The sequence below is a fragment of the Ovis aries genome, chromosome 11 (assembly GCF_016772045.2).
Source record: "Ovis aries strain OAR_USU_Benz2616 breed Rambouillet chromosome 11, ARS-UI_Ramb_v3.0, whole genome shotgun sequence".
NCBI classification, from domain to species: Eukaryota; Metazoa; Chordata; class Mammalia; order Artiodactyla; family Bovidae; genus Ovis; species Ovis aries.
This window is the reverse complement of record NC_056064.1, coordinates 60,823,590-60,840,675: the sequence shown is the minus strand read 5'-3', so window position 1 is coordinate 60,840,675 and position 17,086 is coordinate 60,823,590. Positions and strand designations below refer to the sequence as shown.

Below are 17,086 nucleotides of genomic sequence, written 5' to 3'. Positions count from 1 at the left end.
GACAGATGTGGTCTGGCTTGGGCGGCTTCTGGGAGGGGGCGAAACCCGGAGCTCAGCCTCAAAGCTGTGAGGGTAGTGGTGCCGTGAACCTGGGCTCCAGGTATGTGCTGCCCTTCATCACTGCTTTGACAGGAAAAGGCGGAGAAGGCGATGGCACCCCACTCCAGTACTCTTGCCTGGAAAATCCTATGGACGGAGCAGCCTGATGGGCTGCAGTCCATGGGGTCGTGAAGAGTCGGACACGACTGAGCGACTTCCCTTTCACTTTTCACTTTCTTGCATTGGAGAAGGAAATGGCAACCCCCTCCAGTGTTTTTGCCTGGAGAATCTCAGGGACAGGGGAGTCTGGTGGGCTGCTGTCTCTGGGGTCACATAGAGTCGGACTCGACTGAAGCGACTTAGCAGCAGCAGCAGCAGCAGCAGCTTGTTGGTTTAAGGTCTGAAATACTGACGACCGCATTTCCCCGGCTCCCCGTGGCCCCCCGGCTCCCCGTGGCCCCCTGGCTCCCCGTGGCCCTCGCGTCCTCACGCCCATCGAGGGCTGGTGCTGGACCACTGGCAGGATCAGCGGCCGACGATGTGACAGGAACATTGTCCCAGATTACTTTTTCAACTTGGATTGTGCCTCACTGTGGTGTTGGAGAAGACTCTTGAGAGTCCCTTGGGCTGCAAGGAGATCCAACCAGTCCATCCTAAAGGAAATCAGTCCTGAATATTCATTGGAAGGACTGATGCTGAAGCTGAAACTCCAATACTTCGGCCACCTGATGGGAAGAGCTGACTCATTAGAAAAGACCCTGATGCTGGGAAAGATTGAAGGCAGGAGGAGATGGGGAAGACAGAGGATGAGATGGTTGGACGGCATCACCAACTCTATGGACATGGGTTTGGGTGGACTCCGGGAATTGGTGATGGACAGGGAGGCCTGGTGTGCTGCAGTCCATGGGGTCGCAAAGAGTCGGACATGACTGAGCGACTGAACTGAACCGAACTGTGCCTCACTTAGTTACATTTTGAGGGGGAAAGAGAGGAAGGGAAGGAAGGACGGCATTTAAGGAGGTCTGCAAGGAAGCTTCAAGTCAGCACGGGGATCGCCCACCCGACCCACGACGTGCCTTTCGCATTGCTTCAACTTAACTAGATACTGACATCCCATGAATGAATATTGATCGAGGACCTGAAGCATGCAAGTGTGTAAGCTCCATCTTCCACTGAAATAAAAGCGGGATGTGCTGGGAGGCGGCGGGTAAGATGGGACATACCCTAACTCTGGTCACAGGCTCAAGTTATAGGAACGTACCTCTGACTTCACGCATTACTCGCTAGGCGCTGGTTAGGAGAATCAGTCAGGCAGACCTAACGGGCTCATCCGAGCACGTGGTGGGGAGGCTGATTTGGCTACTTGTTACCTGCACTTCTCCAGGTGAGGCAGCTGCTTTGCTGCCAGTTATTTTGGAAAGCAGTCAATGGTAAGTGACCATCGGCACGATGGCATCCACATACGTGTGCAGAGCTCTGGGTTTTCAGTACTGGCTGGATAGCGGCTGCAGGCAAGGGAAGGGGCGCGGGCTTGTGTGTGCGAGAGCAAGGCGGCCGGCATGGTCCCTCCCTGCTTCCCTCCTCTGCTGTTTGTTCTCGCCATCGGCACCGAAGCCTGCAGCGCTCGCTGGCCCTGCGCATCACAGCAGGTACGTTCATGTGTCCTCATGTCGATGGGGCACCGACTCACGTAAGGTGGCGGTGGCTGTCTCTCCTAGCGGAACTCTGAGTGCGATGCAGACGCACCCTGGCTAGTGAGTCTCCCACGTTCCATTGATGATCATTATCTTTTGTTAAAAATTCTTCTACATCATGGTTTTATTTATTTATTTATTTATTTTTTGGCCACACTATGCGGCACGTGGGATCTTACTTCCCTGATCAGGGATTGAACCTGGGCCCCCTGCATTGCAAGCTCAGAGTCCTAACCACTGGCCCGCCAGGGAAGTCCCCCACAGTCCACTTCTGGCCTGATGAAGTTGTGTCCGACTCTTTGCAAGTTCATGGACTAGCCCGTCAGGCTCCTCTGTCCATGGGATTCTCCAGACAGGAACACTGGAGTGGGTTGCTGTTCCTTTCTCCAGGGGATCTTCCCGACGCAGGGATCGAACGCGGGTCTCTGCACTGCAGGCGGATTCATTACCAGCTTAGCCACCAGGGAAGCCCCGATACGCACCACACGAGCTGGAATATGATTATTAACACCCTTGCCTGGACGCTTACCATGCACTCTGGGTGAAGCTTCTCTGCCTCTAGGGTCCAGTTTCAACACTTGGAAGAACAGCTCCCCCTCCTGTTACAGCCCACAAACCTCATCTGAGCTCTCATGGATTAAGAGGAAGTCATGGGCTTCCCTGGTGGCTCAGCTGCTGCAGCGCAGGAGACCTGGTTGGATTCGTAGGTTGGGAAGATCCCTTGGAGAAGGGATAGGATACCCACTGCAGTATTCTGGCCTGGAGAATTCCATGGACTCTACACTCACAAAGACTCAGACACGACTGAGCGACTTTCACTTCACTAATGAGTCAATATCACAACTGTTCACATTCAACTGACCACACAAACCCATCCCGTTGCCTCCAAGTACAGCGAAGGCCCCAGCCCCCACCCATCCACTGTTAAACGGCCAAGATCACTCCTAAGCAGCAAACGAGGTATTCTGACACGTAATAACACAGAAGTCAAGCTCAGAATGGTCTGTAGGACAGACTGGTGAGAAAGAGTCTTGCTTTTCTGCCAAAATACTCCTCCGACTCTCCTTAAGGACCAAAGTAACACAGAGAATTTAAGGCCACAGCTGTGGAAGAAGTGGATGCTGATCAACACTGACACGGCGCAGTCTCCCGCGTCCCCCAGATCCTCAGCTGACGTGTCGATCATTCTCCAAGGGCATAATTTAGTTTTTCACTGATCCTCACGTGGTTGATGAAATAAAGGTGATATAGAAAATGACAGCGTCTGAGAAGCAATCTCAAGCCGCCTTTCCACTGCGTTCAATTAGCAAGAGAACCACTTCCTAATATAAAATTATCAGCCATAGAATTGCAATCGAAACGCACTGTAGCGACTGCAGCTGATAACTCTCATTTTTTCTCTTTTTACTTTCCAAAGGCCCCCTCCACCCCTGGCCACTCTCAGCACTATAGAATGATGAGCAAACAGGTTTTACTTGGACAAGCACTGAATTTCCAGAGACTTTCGTTTGCCCATCCTCTGGGGGGCCCATAAAACCAGCGAAGAGGACTCATTTGGAAATCTCTCGTGTCAAGAAAAGTGATGAATGTGTCCAAAAGTGAGCTGAGTTATCCTCAGACCAGTCCATACTCAACCAGAGTCCTAACTCCTCCAAGGCCTCTGTCATCTCGGAGCTGACCATCCCAGCTTCTCCAACACCCTCCCTCCCCACCCCTTCACACACACACACAATCCTTCTTGATATTACCCTACATATGTTTGGCATTTCCCCCTCTATATTTAGTCTTGGATATAAAAAAATTTCCAGGTAGTCTATGAAAGCATGGAGCCTCAGCTCCAAGTGAGCCAAACCCCCACAATAATAAAACTGCTTGTAGGTTATAACACTCAGGAGAAAGGGGCAAGCCACGCTTTAAACTTAACAGAATGGCAACCACTTAGGGAAACTGTCTTTCTGGTCCGCTGACCTCTCCTGATCTCTGACCAGGGGCAAGGGAATAAACAAGAGGGGAGAGCGGGGTTTCCGGGAGTATCCCTGGTTTCTGGAAGGCGCCCAGGTCTCGAGCTAAGGGCTGGGTGCAGAGAAGCGCTGGAGTTGCTCTGTTTGGAAACCTCATCCTGGAAAACCGAGATCCCACATCAGGAGCGGGAGAAAGAGCGAGGAGATGGCTCGGGAACGGAAGGGGCCCGGGGCGAACCCCGGGGGCTCAGGAGCGGGTGTGCGAGCATCTCCAGGCGCGCTACTACTGCCTGCAAACTTCTCGCCCCGAGATGGGCGCGGGCGCAGCGCGGGGCGCGCGGCGAGGCCGGGTGCCCGGCGGGGCTCACCTGTTCCAGCGGGCCACCTTCCTCCGGTAATAGCGCAGCGCCTCCGGCCCGGCCAGCAGCGAGTCTTCGGGCCCCAGGAGCGGCGGCTCCTCCGGCTCGTTGTACAGCGGGTGCGCGAAGAGGGCCCGCAGCTTGGAGCCGGGATCGCCGCCGCCGCCCGGCTCGACCCGCCGCGGGGCCGAGGGGGCCGGGGCTGGGGCCGGGGAGGCGGCACGGCGGGCGCACGGGCAGCCGAGCGGGCGCTCCCGGTGCTGCAGGCGGCGCCGCACGCGGGGCCCGAGGTGGAAGTAGAGGTCGGCGGCCAGCAGCGCGCCCAGCAGCAGCAGGGTCAGCAGGCGGTCCCGGCGCAGCCCGGGCATGGCCCCGCCGGGTGCGCGCGGAGGCGCCCGAGCCCCGGGGCCGGACGCGCCGCGCGCGCAGAGCCCCCTCCGAGGGGGTCGCGCTTGAAGTCGCGGCCCGGGCGCAGAGCGCGCGGGCTGGGGCGGCGGCCCCTCTCCGCGCCCAGTGGCCCCCGGGGGCCGGTGTCCCCGGGCCCCTGCGTCTCACACCCTCTGCGCCCCGGGAGCCGCGGCAGGTGGAGGGTCGGGGCGCCGGGGCGCGGGGACGGGCGGCGCTCGCCTCCCGGCGGCGGCGGCGGAGGGCGGGCGCGGAGCGCGGGGCGTCTCTCGGGAGGATGCGGTCGCTCCGGCTCCTCCGGCGGGCGGCGGGGACGCCAGTGCCCCCGGCTCTTCGGGCCGAGCTGGTGTGCGCGCCCGGCCCCCGGGGGAGGGGTGACGCCGCCGCCCCCGCCCACTGCCGCTGGCACCTGCCCCCGGCGCCGCCCGCCCGCCCGCCGACTCCGGGCCCTCTTCCGGCCGTGCCCGGCCACCTGGTCGCCCGGCCGCCGCGCCGGCCTCTCGCCCGGGACGCGCGGGCCCCGCTCGGGGCTCAGCCAGGCGCTTGACCGGGCTCCGAAGCTGCGCGCGAGAGACCTTCGATTTTCGTGTTTATTTCCTAGAAACAAGACAGCTCCCTGAAAGCCTTTCCCCTTAAGATCTGCCAGGTGTGCGTGCGTGCGTGTGTGTGTGTGTGCGTGTGTGTGTGTGTGTGGCCCTTTCGCTGTCTGCGTCTTCCCGCAGAGCCCCGTCCAGATCCAGAATGACCGGCGCTTGGCGCGTAGTAGGCGCTCAGGGAACAGCCGAGCTCAGCCAGGGAAAAAGTTTGACCTTTGAAAAGAAGGCCCCGGTTCTACCTAGAGTCTTGCCGACTTCCTGCCTGGATGCAGCGCGGTTCCCCGGTGTGCCCGCGTTTACGGAGCGGGAACGTGTCCTCCCGCGAAGGAGCGGGCCCTCCCGCTGACCCCACTCCGAACTTCGTGCTCAGCTGGGTGCGAAAGCGGGTCCGCCCAAATGAATCACTGAAGGACTGTGTTAGGCTTTCCCCTGGTATCCTGTGAGGTCATTCACACCCCTTCCCAGCCCTCTTCCCTTTGAGGAAGACGGAGGGCGAGGTGGTTGCCCGGCCCTGAACTCCTGGCTCCTCCGTTTAATGAGCTGGTGGGATGGAGACATGCTGGTCTGACGGCGGAGGTAGCCCACCCCGCCGCCATCCCCCAAGCCCTTCCTAGGTATGAAGAGACATCTCTGCCAGGAGCTGCCCGCCCAGGCACAGAACGTCCCCCTTCTGTGAACTTGGCTCTTTAAACCCCTCCTGCCCTCCTGGAGTCAGAACTCTCAGACGCACCTGGACTTGTGGGTTCAGATTCGAGGTCCTCCCCCTGTGGCTTGGTGGGAGATCCCTGTGGCCTCTGGCAGCCCATCATCTGTAAATGAAGCTAATGATAGAGCTTACCCCATAGGGTTGGGCTTCCCTGGTGGCTCAGGCCATAAAGAATCTGCCTGCAATGCAGGAGACGGGGGTAAGATCCCTGGATCAGGAAGATCCCCTGGAGGAGGAAATGGCAACCCACTCCAGTATTCTTGCCTGGGGAATCCCATGGACAGAGGAGCCTGGCAGGATGCAGTCCATGGGCTTGCAGAGACGGACACAAGAACACACACACACACCCATAGGGTAACTGTGTGGCTTAAGGTGGCTCAGCTGGTAAAGAATCCGCCTGCAATGCAGGAGACCTGGGTTCGATCCCTGGGTTGGGACTATCCCCTGGAGAAGGGAATGGCTGGCTACCCACTCCAGTATTCTGGCCTGGAGAAGTCCATGGACTGTGTACCCCACGGGATCGCAAAGAGCTGGACACAACTGAGCGGCTTTCACTTTCACTAAGGGACTTTAACTATATAACCCGCTTTGAACAGCCCCCAGCACGTGGTGAGTGTGAGAGATGTGTTTGCCAGAAATACAATTGCTTCTTGGTTCCTGTCATACACGGGAAGGTTGGAGACTGTTCATGAGAGGGACGAAGACAGGAAAGTATCGAAAGGACCGACCTCAGCAATACAACGTGGTGGCTACGGGGCCGTGTCCACACGAGCGGTGCCCGGATGATCCCATTGTCAGCTGCTCTGCTCAGCTGAGGACCCTGGCGGGAGTTTCCGGTTTTTGAACCACCTTCTTTTTTGCAATCAAATTTGAGCAGGCCTCCAGTTTCTAAGACGCTTCGGACGTGCCTATTAGGCCTCGTGGCCAGGATGAAGGAGTCAGGCACCCGTCGGCATTGTGTCCGTAGCAATGAGGAGGAAGCGTGGTTTGCGTTTCCGGGCTGGCAGAGCGTGTGGGCACGGAGCCATCACGAGTCTTAAGACTTCCCTTCTTCCACGCCCATTTTGTCTGGGCTCCATTCAGGAAGCAATATTCCTAACTCAAGTAGAAATTGTCTAAACACCTTTTCCTCTGCTCGGTAAAGGTCAAGGGCAAACTGCACATGTAAGCCGGATATTAAGCGTGGTGGGGGCTGTGGGCAGAGAGAAACCTAGGGGCGGGATGGGGCAGTGCGTGTCACCAGCCTCAAGGTCTGTCTAAGCCGCTCCTTCTCCCTCCTGGAAATACGCGTTCCCTTCTGCTCCTGCTCCGGCTCTCCGCATCTCGGCCCGGGCTTCCTCGCCAGCCTCACCTGTGGCCCCTCACTTCACACCCGTGTTGTCCCCAGCTGCTGTGTGCCGGAACCCCGGTCTTTCTACCACCACTGCCTTGTGGGGTTTTTCCAACAGCCTCTGTTGACAAAGCCCCGCGTGGTGCCAGCTGGTGGAGGAGAAACGTGTGCAGGGCTGGGCTCTGGTTTCACAAGGCAGGGGAAGAGGGATAGATGTGGAACGGAGATAAGAAATTGACAGTCGGCACAGACTTTGGCCTCTAAATTCCATTTTAAAAACTGTAAGGAAGTCATCAAAGGTGTACATGAGTATTTAGATAAAGAATGGTTATTGCTGTATAGGGGAGAAAAAAGGAAATAAACTCAATGTTCCAAAACTGAGAACTACTTAAGCAAAATGATGGTTCATCTATAAAATGAAGTTCTATTTTTATTTATTTTTAAATATTTTTTTTATTTTTAATAATGTTGTTTATTTTTGGCTGGGCTGGGTCTTTGTTGCTAAGCAGGCTCACCTGTAGTTGTAGCAAGCAGGGGCTGCCCTCTCCTGCAGTACACAGGATAGCGCGATGCCGTCATCGGGATGACGTCTCCTGTTGTGGAGCACGCGCTCCAGGGCACTCAGGCGTTAGCAGCTGAGGCTCCCGGGCTCTAGACACCAGCTCAGTAGTCGTGGCGCTCAGACTTAGTTGCTCTGCAGTATGTGGGATCTTCCAAGCTTAGGAATTGAACCCGTGTCTCCTGCATCGCCAGGCAGAATCGTTACCACTGAGCCATCAGGGAAGCTCCTCTATTTATTTATTTTCATGAAAATGTGTCTATATTATTAGGTAAAAAGATGTAGTAACTGCAACTTATACATTATTGCCCATTAAAATATATTTTTGCATATATTTCTATATAGAAGTAGAAAGATCGAAAGGTTTGGTGTCTTGCAGAAAATTCCTTGGTAGAAGATCCAGCTCACAGTTCATGCTCAGTAAGTCTTTACTGGACAGACTTGTGGCCTGTGCAGCCCTCACTGCCTAGAGCCCGGATCAAGGCTGGAACCTCCCTGCATCACTTTCTTTCAGGGCAGACCTCCTGCCTTTCCTCTTCATTCTCAGGCTATGATTCATTGATAAGTTCCTAGGAAGATGTTGCTCCATTAAAATAAGAAGGTCTGCGATGTCAAAAGATCTGGGGATGAAAGGCATTTTAAAAGGCTGACATCTTTTATTTAGAGAGGTGATCTTTCCAAAAGGAAAGAAAGGAAAACGTGTCAGTTAGGGGATAATTATCTCTTAATTTTTCTTAAGGCTATAGTTTTATTTCTGGCCTAATTTGGAGATTAATCTCTTTTTGTTTTAAAGCTTAAAGCTAGCCTCAAACATGGATAAATATTGAGCGCAGTACTCAAAATTCTGAATGTCTTCTGGGAGGTAGATTTTTTTAAAGATTAGGTTCATTGAAAAATAATAATCACCTATTAATCAAAAGTAGAGGAGAGCATTCATTGTGATCTTCAAAAATCATTGCTAATTTCAGGTTGACACGTCAGCAGTGATGTTAAGATGTCAGTTAAAATGTTATGAATGAAAAATGATGAGTGAAGAAATACCCAATATGTGAGAAAATACCACGATGTTTTAACTATGGCAGTTTTTATTGTTGTTGTTGTTAAGGGCCAGACAATAACCATTTTAGGCTTTGTGGCTTGATGGTCTTCGTTGCAACGATTCAACACTGTCAGTGACGTAGGAAGCAGCCGGAGACAATATGTAAACTCACTACATCTCTGTGTTTCAATAAAACTTTATATATAAAAACAAATGGTGGGCCAGATTAGGTCCCTGGTTGGTAGTTTGCTGACCCCTGAAAGTTGAGTGTGAAATCACTCAGCCGTGTCCGACTCTTTGCGACCCCATGGACTGTAGCCTCCCGGGGTCCTCCGTCCTTGGGATTTTCCGGGCAAAGCTACTGGAGTGGGTTGCCACTGGTACCAGTAAGACAGTACTGGCTCTTTAGAATCTGAGAAAGCAGATTTTTACCTGCTTTGTTGTTTTCCTTGTAAGAAGGAAATGCCAACATATTTGTAGTTCTATGTGCTTTTCTTGGAAGATTAATCTGAGATCAATGATGACTGGTGTAAGAGGAAGAAAGAGAAAATGAACCTCTGTCTTTGTTAACTGAACGGTTTGATTCTCAGAAACAAGAATCTTTTCAGTTACTCCTACTGGCAATGCGTCTGACCGCGATGTCCTGGGAACAGACATAATACATGCCTTGTATGTTCATCCCACTATACAGAGCTTTTGCCACGTGGAGTTACGTGTTGAATGATTGAGCTACTGCTACTGCTGCTGCTAAGTCGCTTCAGTCGTGTTCGACTCTGTGCGACCCCATTTATGTCAAATATAGTCGAATCTGGAAAATAATCAGTAATGACATACACAAAGGGGCTTGAATGAATTCTGTTAGCCATGATTTATTGATTCATCCCTGTTTATTTTTCCTGTGTAATATTTGATTGCAAGGTAAATTTTAAGAACAGAGTAGGACAACAGAAATGGATGATATTTTGGAGGGAATATTGATGGGATGTGGTTATATTCTAAGTTAAGAGAAGTAAAGAACCAGGGAGGACTGAGTACATTAATTAATAGAAAGTGAATTGCTTTGAGTAAGAATCGCTGTATTAGGTAGTTCTGGTTAGTTGAGCAAATCACCAGCCTCTCACCTCTTTAATGTTTATTAAATGCTTATTTAACCAAATCAAATAATAGGCGTTAACTCACGTACATGGTGTCAGCTGGGTTCTCTGGGGTGCAGAGGCCAAGCACACAAGGTTTCCTGGGCAGAGGGGGCCATCTGACTGCGCGGCAGCTCTGACAGTCTCCGAGCCCCTCAGAGAGCTCTGGAGTCAGGAGTGCCTGGTGGAGGCGTCCATGTCGGTGGGGGTTTTCACCGTGCTTAGCTCCGTCGCTGGCAGGGCTGCCTTAGCTAGGAAGGGATCTTGGCAACTGCTGCTTGGCTCAGCTAACTGCCTTGAGAGCTCCGGTATCTCAGGCTTTCATCTTCTGACCCATTCTCCATGCTGTCGATGAAGCTATTTCTGCAAAATGTAAACCTGATCATGCTGTTCCTCAGCTCAAAATCTGACACAGTCTACGCTGCCAAAGCTGAGCTCTTTAGGAAGGCGTCTCTTGTGGTCTCTTGATGGTCTTCATTTCAGCTTTATCTTTGGCCACTTCCTGCTGGGTATCCTGTGCGTCATCCAGGTGTTTACACCCAAATCCATTGTGAAGTACCCAGCACACCCAGACAGAGATAAGCCTCCTTAAGACGGGAACGTTGAATTCTGTCTGTCGTGTCTGCACACTGACCCCACCCCCCACCGCAACTAGCTGGTTGGAAGTGCACATCCTTCTAATAAAGCTCAAAGGGCTTCTTAGTCTTTATGAAGGTGACTGACGACTGCTGACTTTAGGGGAAAACTGGTCGGTGTGGATTTACACATGCCGCTTTAAGCTGATGGTGTGAGAATCCGAGTGGAAGCATCTAGGATCTGGGGAATCGAGGGTGGGAGAGACATTTGGAAATAAGGATTTTGATGATGTCAGCACAGACACTACAATGTATTCTCTGAGAGTGGATGAGGCAGAGCATTTTGGAAGAATGTTTCAATGTATTTGGCTGCAAGTGATAGAAATATAGCCGATAGTTATTACTTACCTCTAGACCTACTGTTACTCAAACCTGTCAGAAGTTACAGCATTGACTTGGAAGCTTTCCTTGATCTCAGAAACAGTCTTGGCTTCCGTGCTCTTCTGTTGACCTTCCTTCTTGGTGACAAGGTGGCGCAGCTCAGGACCTCATGTTCTTACATGACAACATCCCAAGGAAAAAGGGATGGGCAGGAAAAAAAGTGCTTTTCTCCTTGGGCCTCCTCTTACAGGAAGTAGAATGTTTCCCTGAGCTCCTGAGAGGCCTTCCCTTTATCCTGGATCAGAAATGGCCCACCTGCTCATCCCTGCACCGCTCACTGTCAGATGCGAACAGGTTTCCATGACTGGGTTTAACACCTTGTGCTGTAGACAGCGGCAACCAGGAGTACTTCCTTCAAGCTTATCAAGACTCAGGACTGGGCCACAGTGTTGAGAGGAAGAACATGATACTAACACGAAAAGCCAGGCAAAGAAGCTGGTGGTGTTGGTGGGGTGGGCAGTGGCCGTCAGTGTTGAAAGAAGCAACGAAATCAAGAAGAATAAGGATTGAGTAAAAGCTGAGGAATGTGTCAGTAAAGAAACTGCTGTGAACGTTAAGAGTAATTCTTTCCACTGAATGCTTGGGTTGGAAGCAAAAGGTCATGGAATCGTGGAGCAATTCAGTCATGTGGAAATACAGGTAGAACCTGTGTGATGATGTTTTTAAAGCTTTGATAGTGAATGGAGGAGAGGGAAGCAGCTAGAGGTGGGCAAGGAACAAAGTGAAAAATGAGAGGTTTTTCAAAATGAGGGGATCTGGGTATGTTTAAAGGCAGGTGGGAAGGAACCAGGGGAGAAAAAGAAATAGAAAGGACGCAAGAGGGAGGGAGTCTCCTGGGTTCAACGGAAGGTAGAAGTCAAAATCTCACTTTGGAGGGAGAGAGGCATATGTGTAGTCAGAGGCTGGAGAGAGGGATGAAAAATGTTGGCAGATGTTTTGAGATGTTAAATACAAAGGCTCAACATCGATCTTAGCGAAGCAGGAGGTCTGGTCATCTCTAGAATTTATAGAGGAATAAAAGTGGGGAGTGGAGGTGAAAGGAAGGGATAAGCTAGAAGATACGGAACATCAGAGAGAGGAAAAAAAAAACTCCTGGGAAATTAAATTTGATGACCAAAGGGAAAAGGAAGCCAGAAACCTATAAATTTCCCCAGGAAGGGAAGGATTTATAGATGAAGAGAAATTTGACATGGAAAATCCATTTTTGGCTTTTCCCAACCGCCTGCTATTTGTGAAATAACAAATGATGTTTCTCAAACCCCAAATGTTTCAGTTTCCTCAGCTGAAAGATTCCATGTTGCTGTTGGACTATTTATAAAGTAAGGCTGTTTGCTCAATCTCACTCAGGATAAGAAAGCTGAAAATAAGTCTTTGGGATAGAATTCAAGTCAGTTAAATCAAGGACACATATAAGATACACACTGTCTGTATGAGACAGTAGGGCTTAAGACAACCTAAACTATAACGTCCCTCTAACCTGCCTTAATTGGAAAGAGTTGAAAATTGATGTAAGAGGCAGACAGATGGAGATAAAAATATCACCTTTCTTACTCACAAAGCGCTCTGTCAGAGGGCAGGAGTTAATCTGGCCAGTAGGTTTGTTTACACATCCCTGGTTCAAACTTACATCCCTCCCCCAAAGTGGAAGTCTTCTCTGCTGGAATGATCCCGCCTGAATAAACTTTCTGGATGGCCAAGAAGAAAAGAGAATTCAGCGCGAGTAGAGGTTAAGTATAAGTGGCTGTTTCCTCAAAGGGAGGGTGGAGGAAGGGATGCTGAGCTGAGGACATTCAGATCCTTTTGCCAAACTCCTGAGCCAGCCCCGGGCCATCTTCTCCCTCCCTGGGGTGGAGTCACCGATGGTGGGAGAGAGACCCCTGAGTGTGAATCTAGCAGGTGTCCTTCGTGTGGGCTGCGTATTAAGTACCCCTCCCCAAACCAGGCACTCGCATTGTGTGCGGCGGCCCAGGCAGGCGTAAAGATAAATAGCACATATGCTGGGGTTCAAGCGACTTGTGAGCTCCCATGAGAGCGAAGCAGCGTAGGGCTCGGATAGACCCACAGAGACGCAAGAGCGTAGTGGTGTTCCGTACAGGGTGACAGAAACGGGACAAACTGAGGTTGGAAGGAGCTAGAAGGGGCCTTCCCAAGATTCATTAAGGAATTTGGTCTTTATTAGACGGGACGTAAGAAGCCATGGCGAGTTTTTAAGCAGCGGAGTGAATAGTTGGGTTTTGTTACTGAACACAAATTCATGTGCCTGACGCAAGAGGTCAAACAAAATGGAACATCAGTTGGAAGCAGAGAAAGCTTTATAGCAGGGCCATGCAAGGAGATGGGCGACTGCTGTCCCCAAGCCCAGACTCCCCAGAGGGTTTCAGCAAAGCATTTTTAAAGGCCAGGTGAGCAGGGATGTGGGGTTGGGGGGGAGACAAACTTCTTGCTTCTGGAATCCTTTGTTCTTGCAGCTGTCTGCCTAGGTCAGGTCTAGATCTTCCCGTAAACATCCAACAAGACAAATGTTATTTTCTGTTCTGTAGCTCTGTATCTCTGCATGAATGGAAAAGTGTCATACCCTTAAAGGTCAGAGCCTTGGGAACGAGCTGTCCCATATATCTCAGGCTATGGGCAGCATTCTTATACAGAAGGTGCCGAGTCAGCATGACTCAGCCCAGGCAACAGAGCACAAAGGCTAAAGCAGAAGCAGCAGATCCATGTGGAGTCAGGCTTCTTCAACCCTGTACATTTCTGGGAAGCAGTGTGTAGGATGGGCCAGGATGAAGGGAGGCTTGGGGAAGAGGCTGACTCAGGCAGAATTCAGGAGAGTAGTCAGAGTTTCCAACCATAGTGGAGGGCGTGCCTGGGCCACTGAAGAACATGGAGGCAGTTAAAGGACCTTCTAAGAAAAAGGAGGAGCAAGTGAGGAGAAGACATTGCGTTTGGGTGTGTTTATGTTGAGTTTGAGAGGTGGCAAATGTTGAGCTTTTGTAACAGGGAGTTCGAAGTGAACAAAGCGTCACATGTAGGGGAAAACAAAAGAGCATTTGCTGTGGGGTGAGTCCTGCCTTAGGGACTAGACACACGTGGTAAAGATGTTAGACGCTGCGCGTGTCTTCATCCAGCTTACGGTGACCCCAAATCTCGCCATCTGAGAGTGGAAGGCTCTCAGTGTCAGTCACTCAGTCGTGTCCAACTCTTTGCGACCCCATGGACTACAGCCCACCAGGCTCCTCTGTCCATGGGATTCTCCAGGCAGGAATACTGGAGTGGGTAGCCATGCCCTCCTCCAGGAGATCTTCCCAACCCAGGGAGTGAACCCGGGTCTCCTGCACTGCAGGTGAATTCTTTACCACTGAGCCACCAGGGAAGCCCCTACTGTTGTTATAATCGTTTCTTTTCCACATACCAGTCACTGGGCTCGGCACAAGTGTCCATATCATTTATTGAATGCCTACAGTTTGCTGTGCCCTGTACTTAATCCTTAGTAGTTATGAGTGTGGTATCTACACTCAGATGGCCAGGGTATGACTTTGGGCCTCAGATGAATGATGTTAAACAAGTTACTTGATCCTGTTGAGTCTTACTATCAGCGCTTGTAGAATGAGGGTGTAATAAACGTATCTACAGGGTAGTTATAAACCATGCCTACTTTAGCACCCAACCTAGCACTTGGTAAATAGGTGCTCAGTAAATATTAGCTATGATGGTGACAACAACGCTGCTGATTGCTGTCATTACCGACCAGGGTTCTTGGCCTCCTTAATCAATGGAAATTGCTAAGAGACTGGACAGGAGATCCAGGTAAGCCTTTACGGGGCCCTTGCTGCAGCAGGAAGGAGCGAGAACAAGTAACAGTTTTCCTGGCCCACTCAGGCGGGCTGAGCTGGTTCTTACCTGGGTTCAGGGTAGAGAGGTGTCCAGGAATGAGGACGGAGCGGTGGCTTGGGTGGTTTGCCCACCCCTGACGTGGTGGTGTGTGCAGGGGGCACTCTGCTTTCGCTCCTGGCTCTTCAGAAGTGGCAGTTGGACTTCTCGGTCTCTTTGTATCTCATTGTCCAGCATTTGCCCCAACTATGCATGCATGCATTTATAAATATTTTCAGTCCCTTGGTGGCTCAGGTGGTAAAGAATCTGCCTGCAGTGCAGACCAGGGTTCGACCCCTGGGTCAGGAAGATCCCTTGCAGAAGGCAATGACAACCCACTCCAACTTCTTGCTGCAGAATTCCATGGACAGATGAGCCTGGTGGGCTACAATCCAAGGGGTCACAAAGAGCTGGACACGACTGAGACAAGTAACGCTTTCATAGTTACTTTGCATTTTGTTGCTGAGGGAGACGTTCGCCCAGGGGCAGGCAGGGCAGCAAAGAGTCCCAGGCCCCATCTGTCTCACCGCGACGCTGATGACGAGGACTATGCCCAAGATGACTGATGGTGACAATGCCATCGTGTTGATAACGGTGCCAGGGATGAAGATGGCGCTACTGACTTGAGAAGCCGGAGTGTGGAGGTCATGTGCTCTGGGCATAGCGTCAGAAGATTCTGGAGTTGAGCATCTGTGTTAGCTCAATGGCTCTGCGACCTTGAGAGAGTTCTTTTCACTAGTTACATTTCAGCCTCTTCATCTGCAAACACAGTAACTACTTCACAGGGCTGCTGGGAAGCTCAAATAGGACACTTAATGTATCCAGGCTCCTTTGTCCATGGGATTCTCCAGGCGAGAATACTGGAGTGGGTTGCCATTTCCTCCTCCAGGGACTCCTCCTGACCCAGGGGTCAAACCCGAGTCTCTTGTGTCTTCTGCACTGGCAGGTGGGTTCTTTACAACTGCGCCGCCTGGGAAGCCCCAAGCAGGACACTCAGTGCAGCTCAGCTCAGCCGCTCAGTCGTGTCCGACTCTTTGCGACCCCATGAATCGCAGCACACCAGGCCTCCCTGTCCATCACCATCTCCCAGAGTTCACTCAGACTCACGTCCATCGAGTCCGTGATGCCATCCAGCCATCTCATCCTCGGTCGTCCCCTTCTCCTCCTGCCCCCATGCCCTCCCAGCATCAGAGTCTTTTCCAATGAGTCAACGCTTCGCATGAGGTGGCCAAAGTACTGGAGCTTCAGCTTTAGCATCAGTCCTTCCAAAGAAATCCCAGGGCTGATCTCCTTCAGAATGGACTGGTTGGATCTCCTTGCAGTCCAAGGGACTCTCAAGAGTCTTCTCTAGCACCACAGTGCAAAAGCATCAATTCTTCAGCGCTCAGCCTTCTTCACAGTCCAGCTCTCACATCCATGCATGACCACTGGAAAAACCATAGCCTTGACTAGACGGACCTCAGTCGGCAAAGTAATGTCTCTGCTTTTGAATATACTATCTAGGTTGGTCATAACTTTTCTTCCAAGGAGTAAGCGTCTTTTAATTTCATGGCACTATATGTCATCAGTTCTAGGATGTATATAGTACATATTTTAACATCTCTGAAGTCAAAGATGCATCTTGCAATTATTGCCAGTTGGTGCATAAATTAGGTATTTGTGAAGCAAGAGTTCATCATTACAGAAATGATCACAGTTCCATGGTTTTTTTTTTTTTTTTTTTCTTGCCAGATGATGACTGCTATGAGACCTAAGGAAAGAATTCCTAAGTTGATAAAGCTGTTATTTATTTTTTTATTTATTTTGAAAATGCATGCAAGAGGGCTTTTTTTCTTTTTTTTATCCCATGCTAAGCTATGTGATTGAAGGCAGGAGAAACTGTGAAGTTCCACAGACTGGATGAAGAAAATTTCAAAGCCATGAAAGGTTGTTGTGATGGATTGTAGCTGATCAAGAAAGCACCAACATCAAAAGCTGCAGAACGGGTGTCAGCGTTAAAAGAAAATCCTGGAGGAGAATCATCAGTCACTTGACGGGTGATTTTGGAGAAATGTGATGGTTGCTGACTTGAATTGAAAAACAATTTAGATCATTCAGACTCTGAACATTTTATAACTCATATTTTCTTTCTCTTTAAGAAACACGAGGAATCTGTGATAAATAATCACTGATGTCTAATGCAGCTTTTTCAATGAGTAGATAAAAAATTCAAAGTGATAAGTAGACTTTGTGCCATAATTTTATGGGGAGTGTTTTATTAGGAGGAACAGAAAATGCCAGTGTGTCCTTTCTTGCTGTTCAGTTGCTAAGTTGTGTGACTCTTTGTGAGCCCAGGAACTGGAAGCACGTCAAGGTTCCCTGTCCTTCACCATCTCCTGGAGCTTG

General features: G+C 50.9%; 1 protein-coding gene across 5 annotated transcripts in view; it reads right to left on the bottom strand.

The window, feature by feature from the left end:
* Positions 1-4,478, bottom strand: part of FAM20A (FAM20A golgi associated secretory pathway pseudokinase) — a 43,528-nt gene extending 39,050 nt beyond the window's left edge. For 4 of the 5 annotated variants that reach the window (XM_027973995.3, XM_042256494.2, XM_042256492.2 and 1 more), the window contains exon 1: positions 4,063-4,478. In XM_027973995.3, the coding sequence (XP_027829796.1) occupies positions 4,063-4,421 (359 nt within the window). In that variant the 5' untranslated portion in view covers positions 4,422-4,478. The remainder of the gene's footprint in view (positions 1-4,062) is intronic. The other variant, XM_042256495.1, reaches the window with a different exon arrangement.
* Between the last annotated feature and the right edge of the window lie 12,608 nt (positions 4,479-17,086).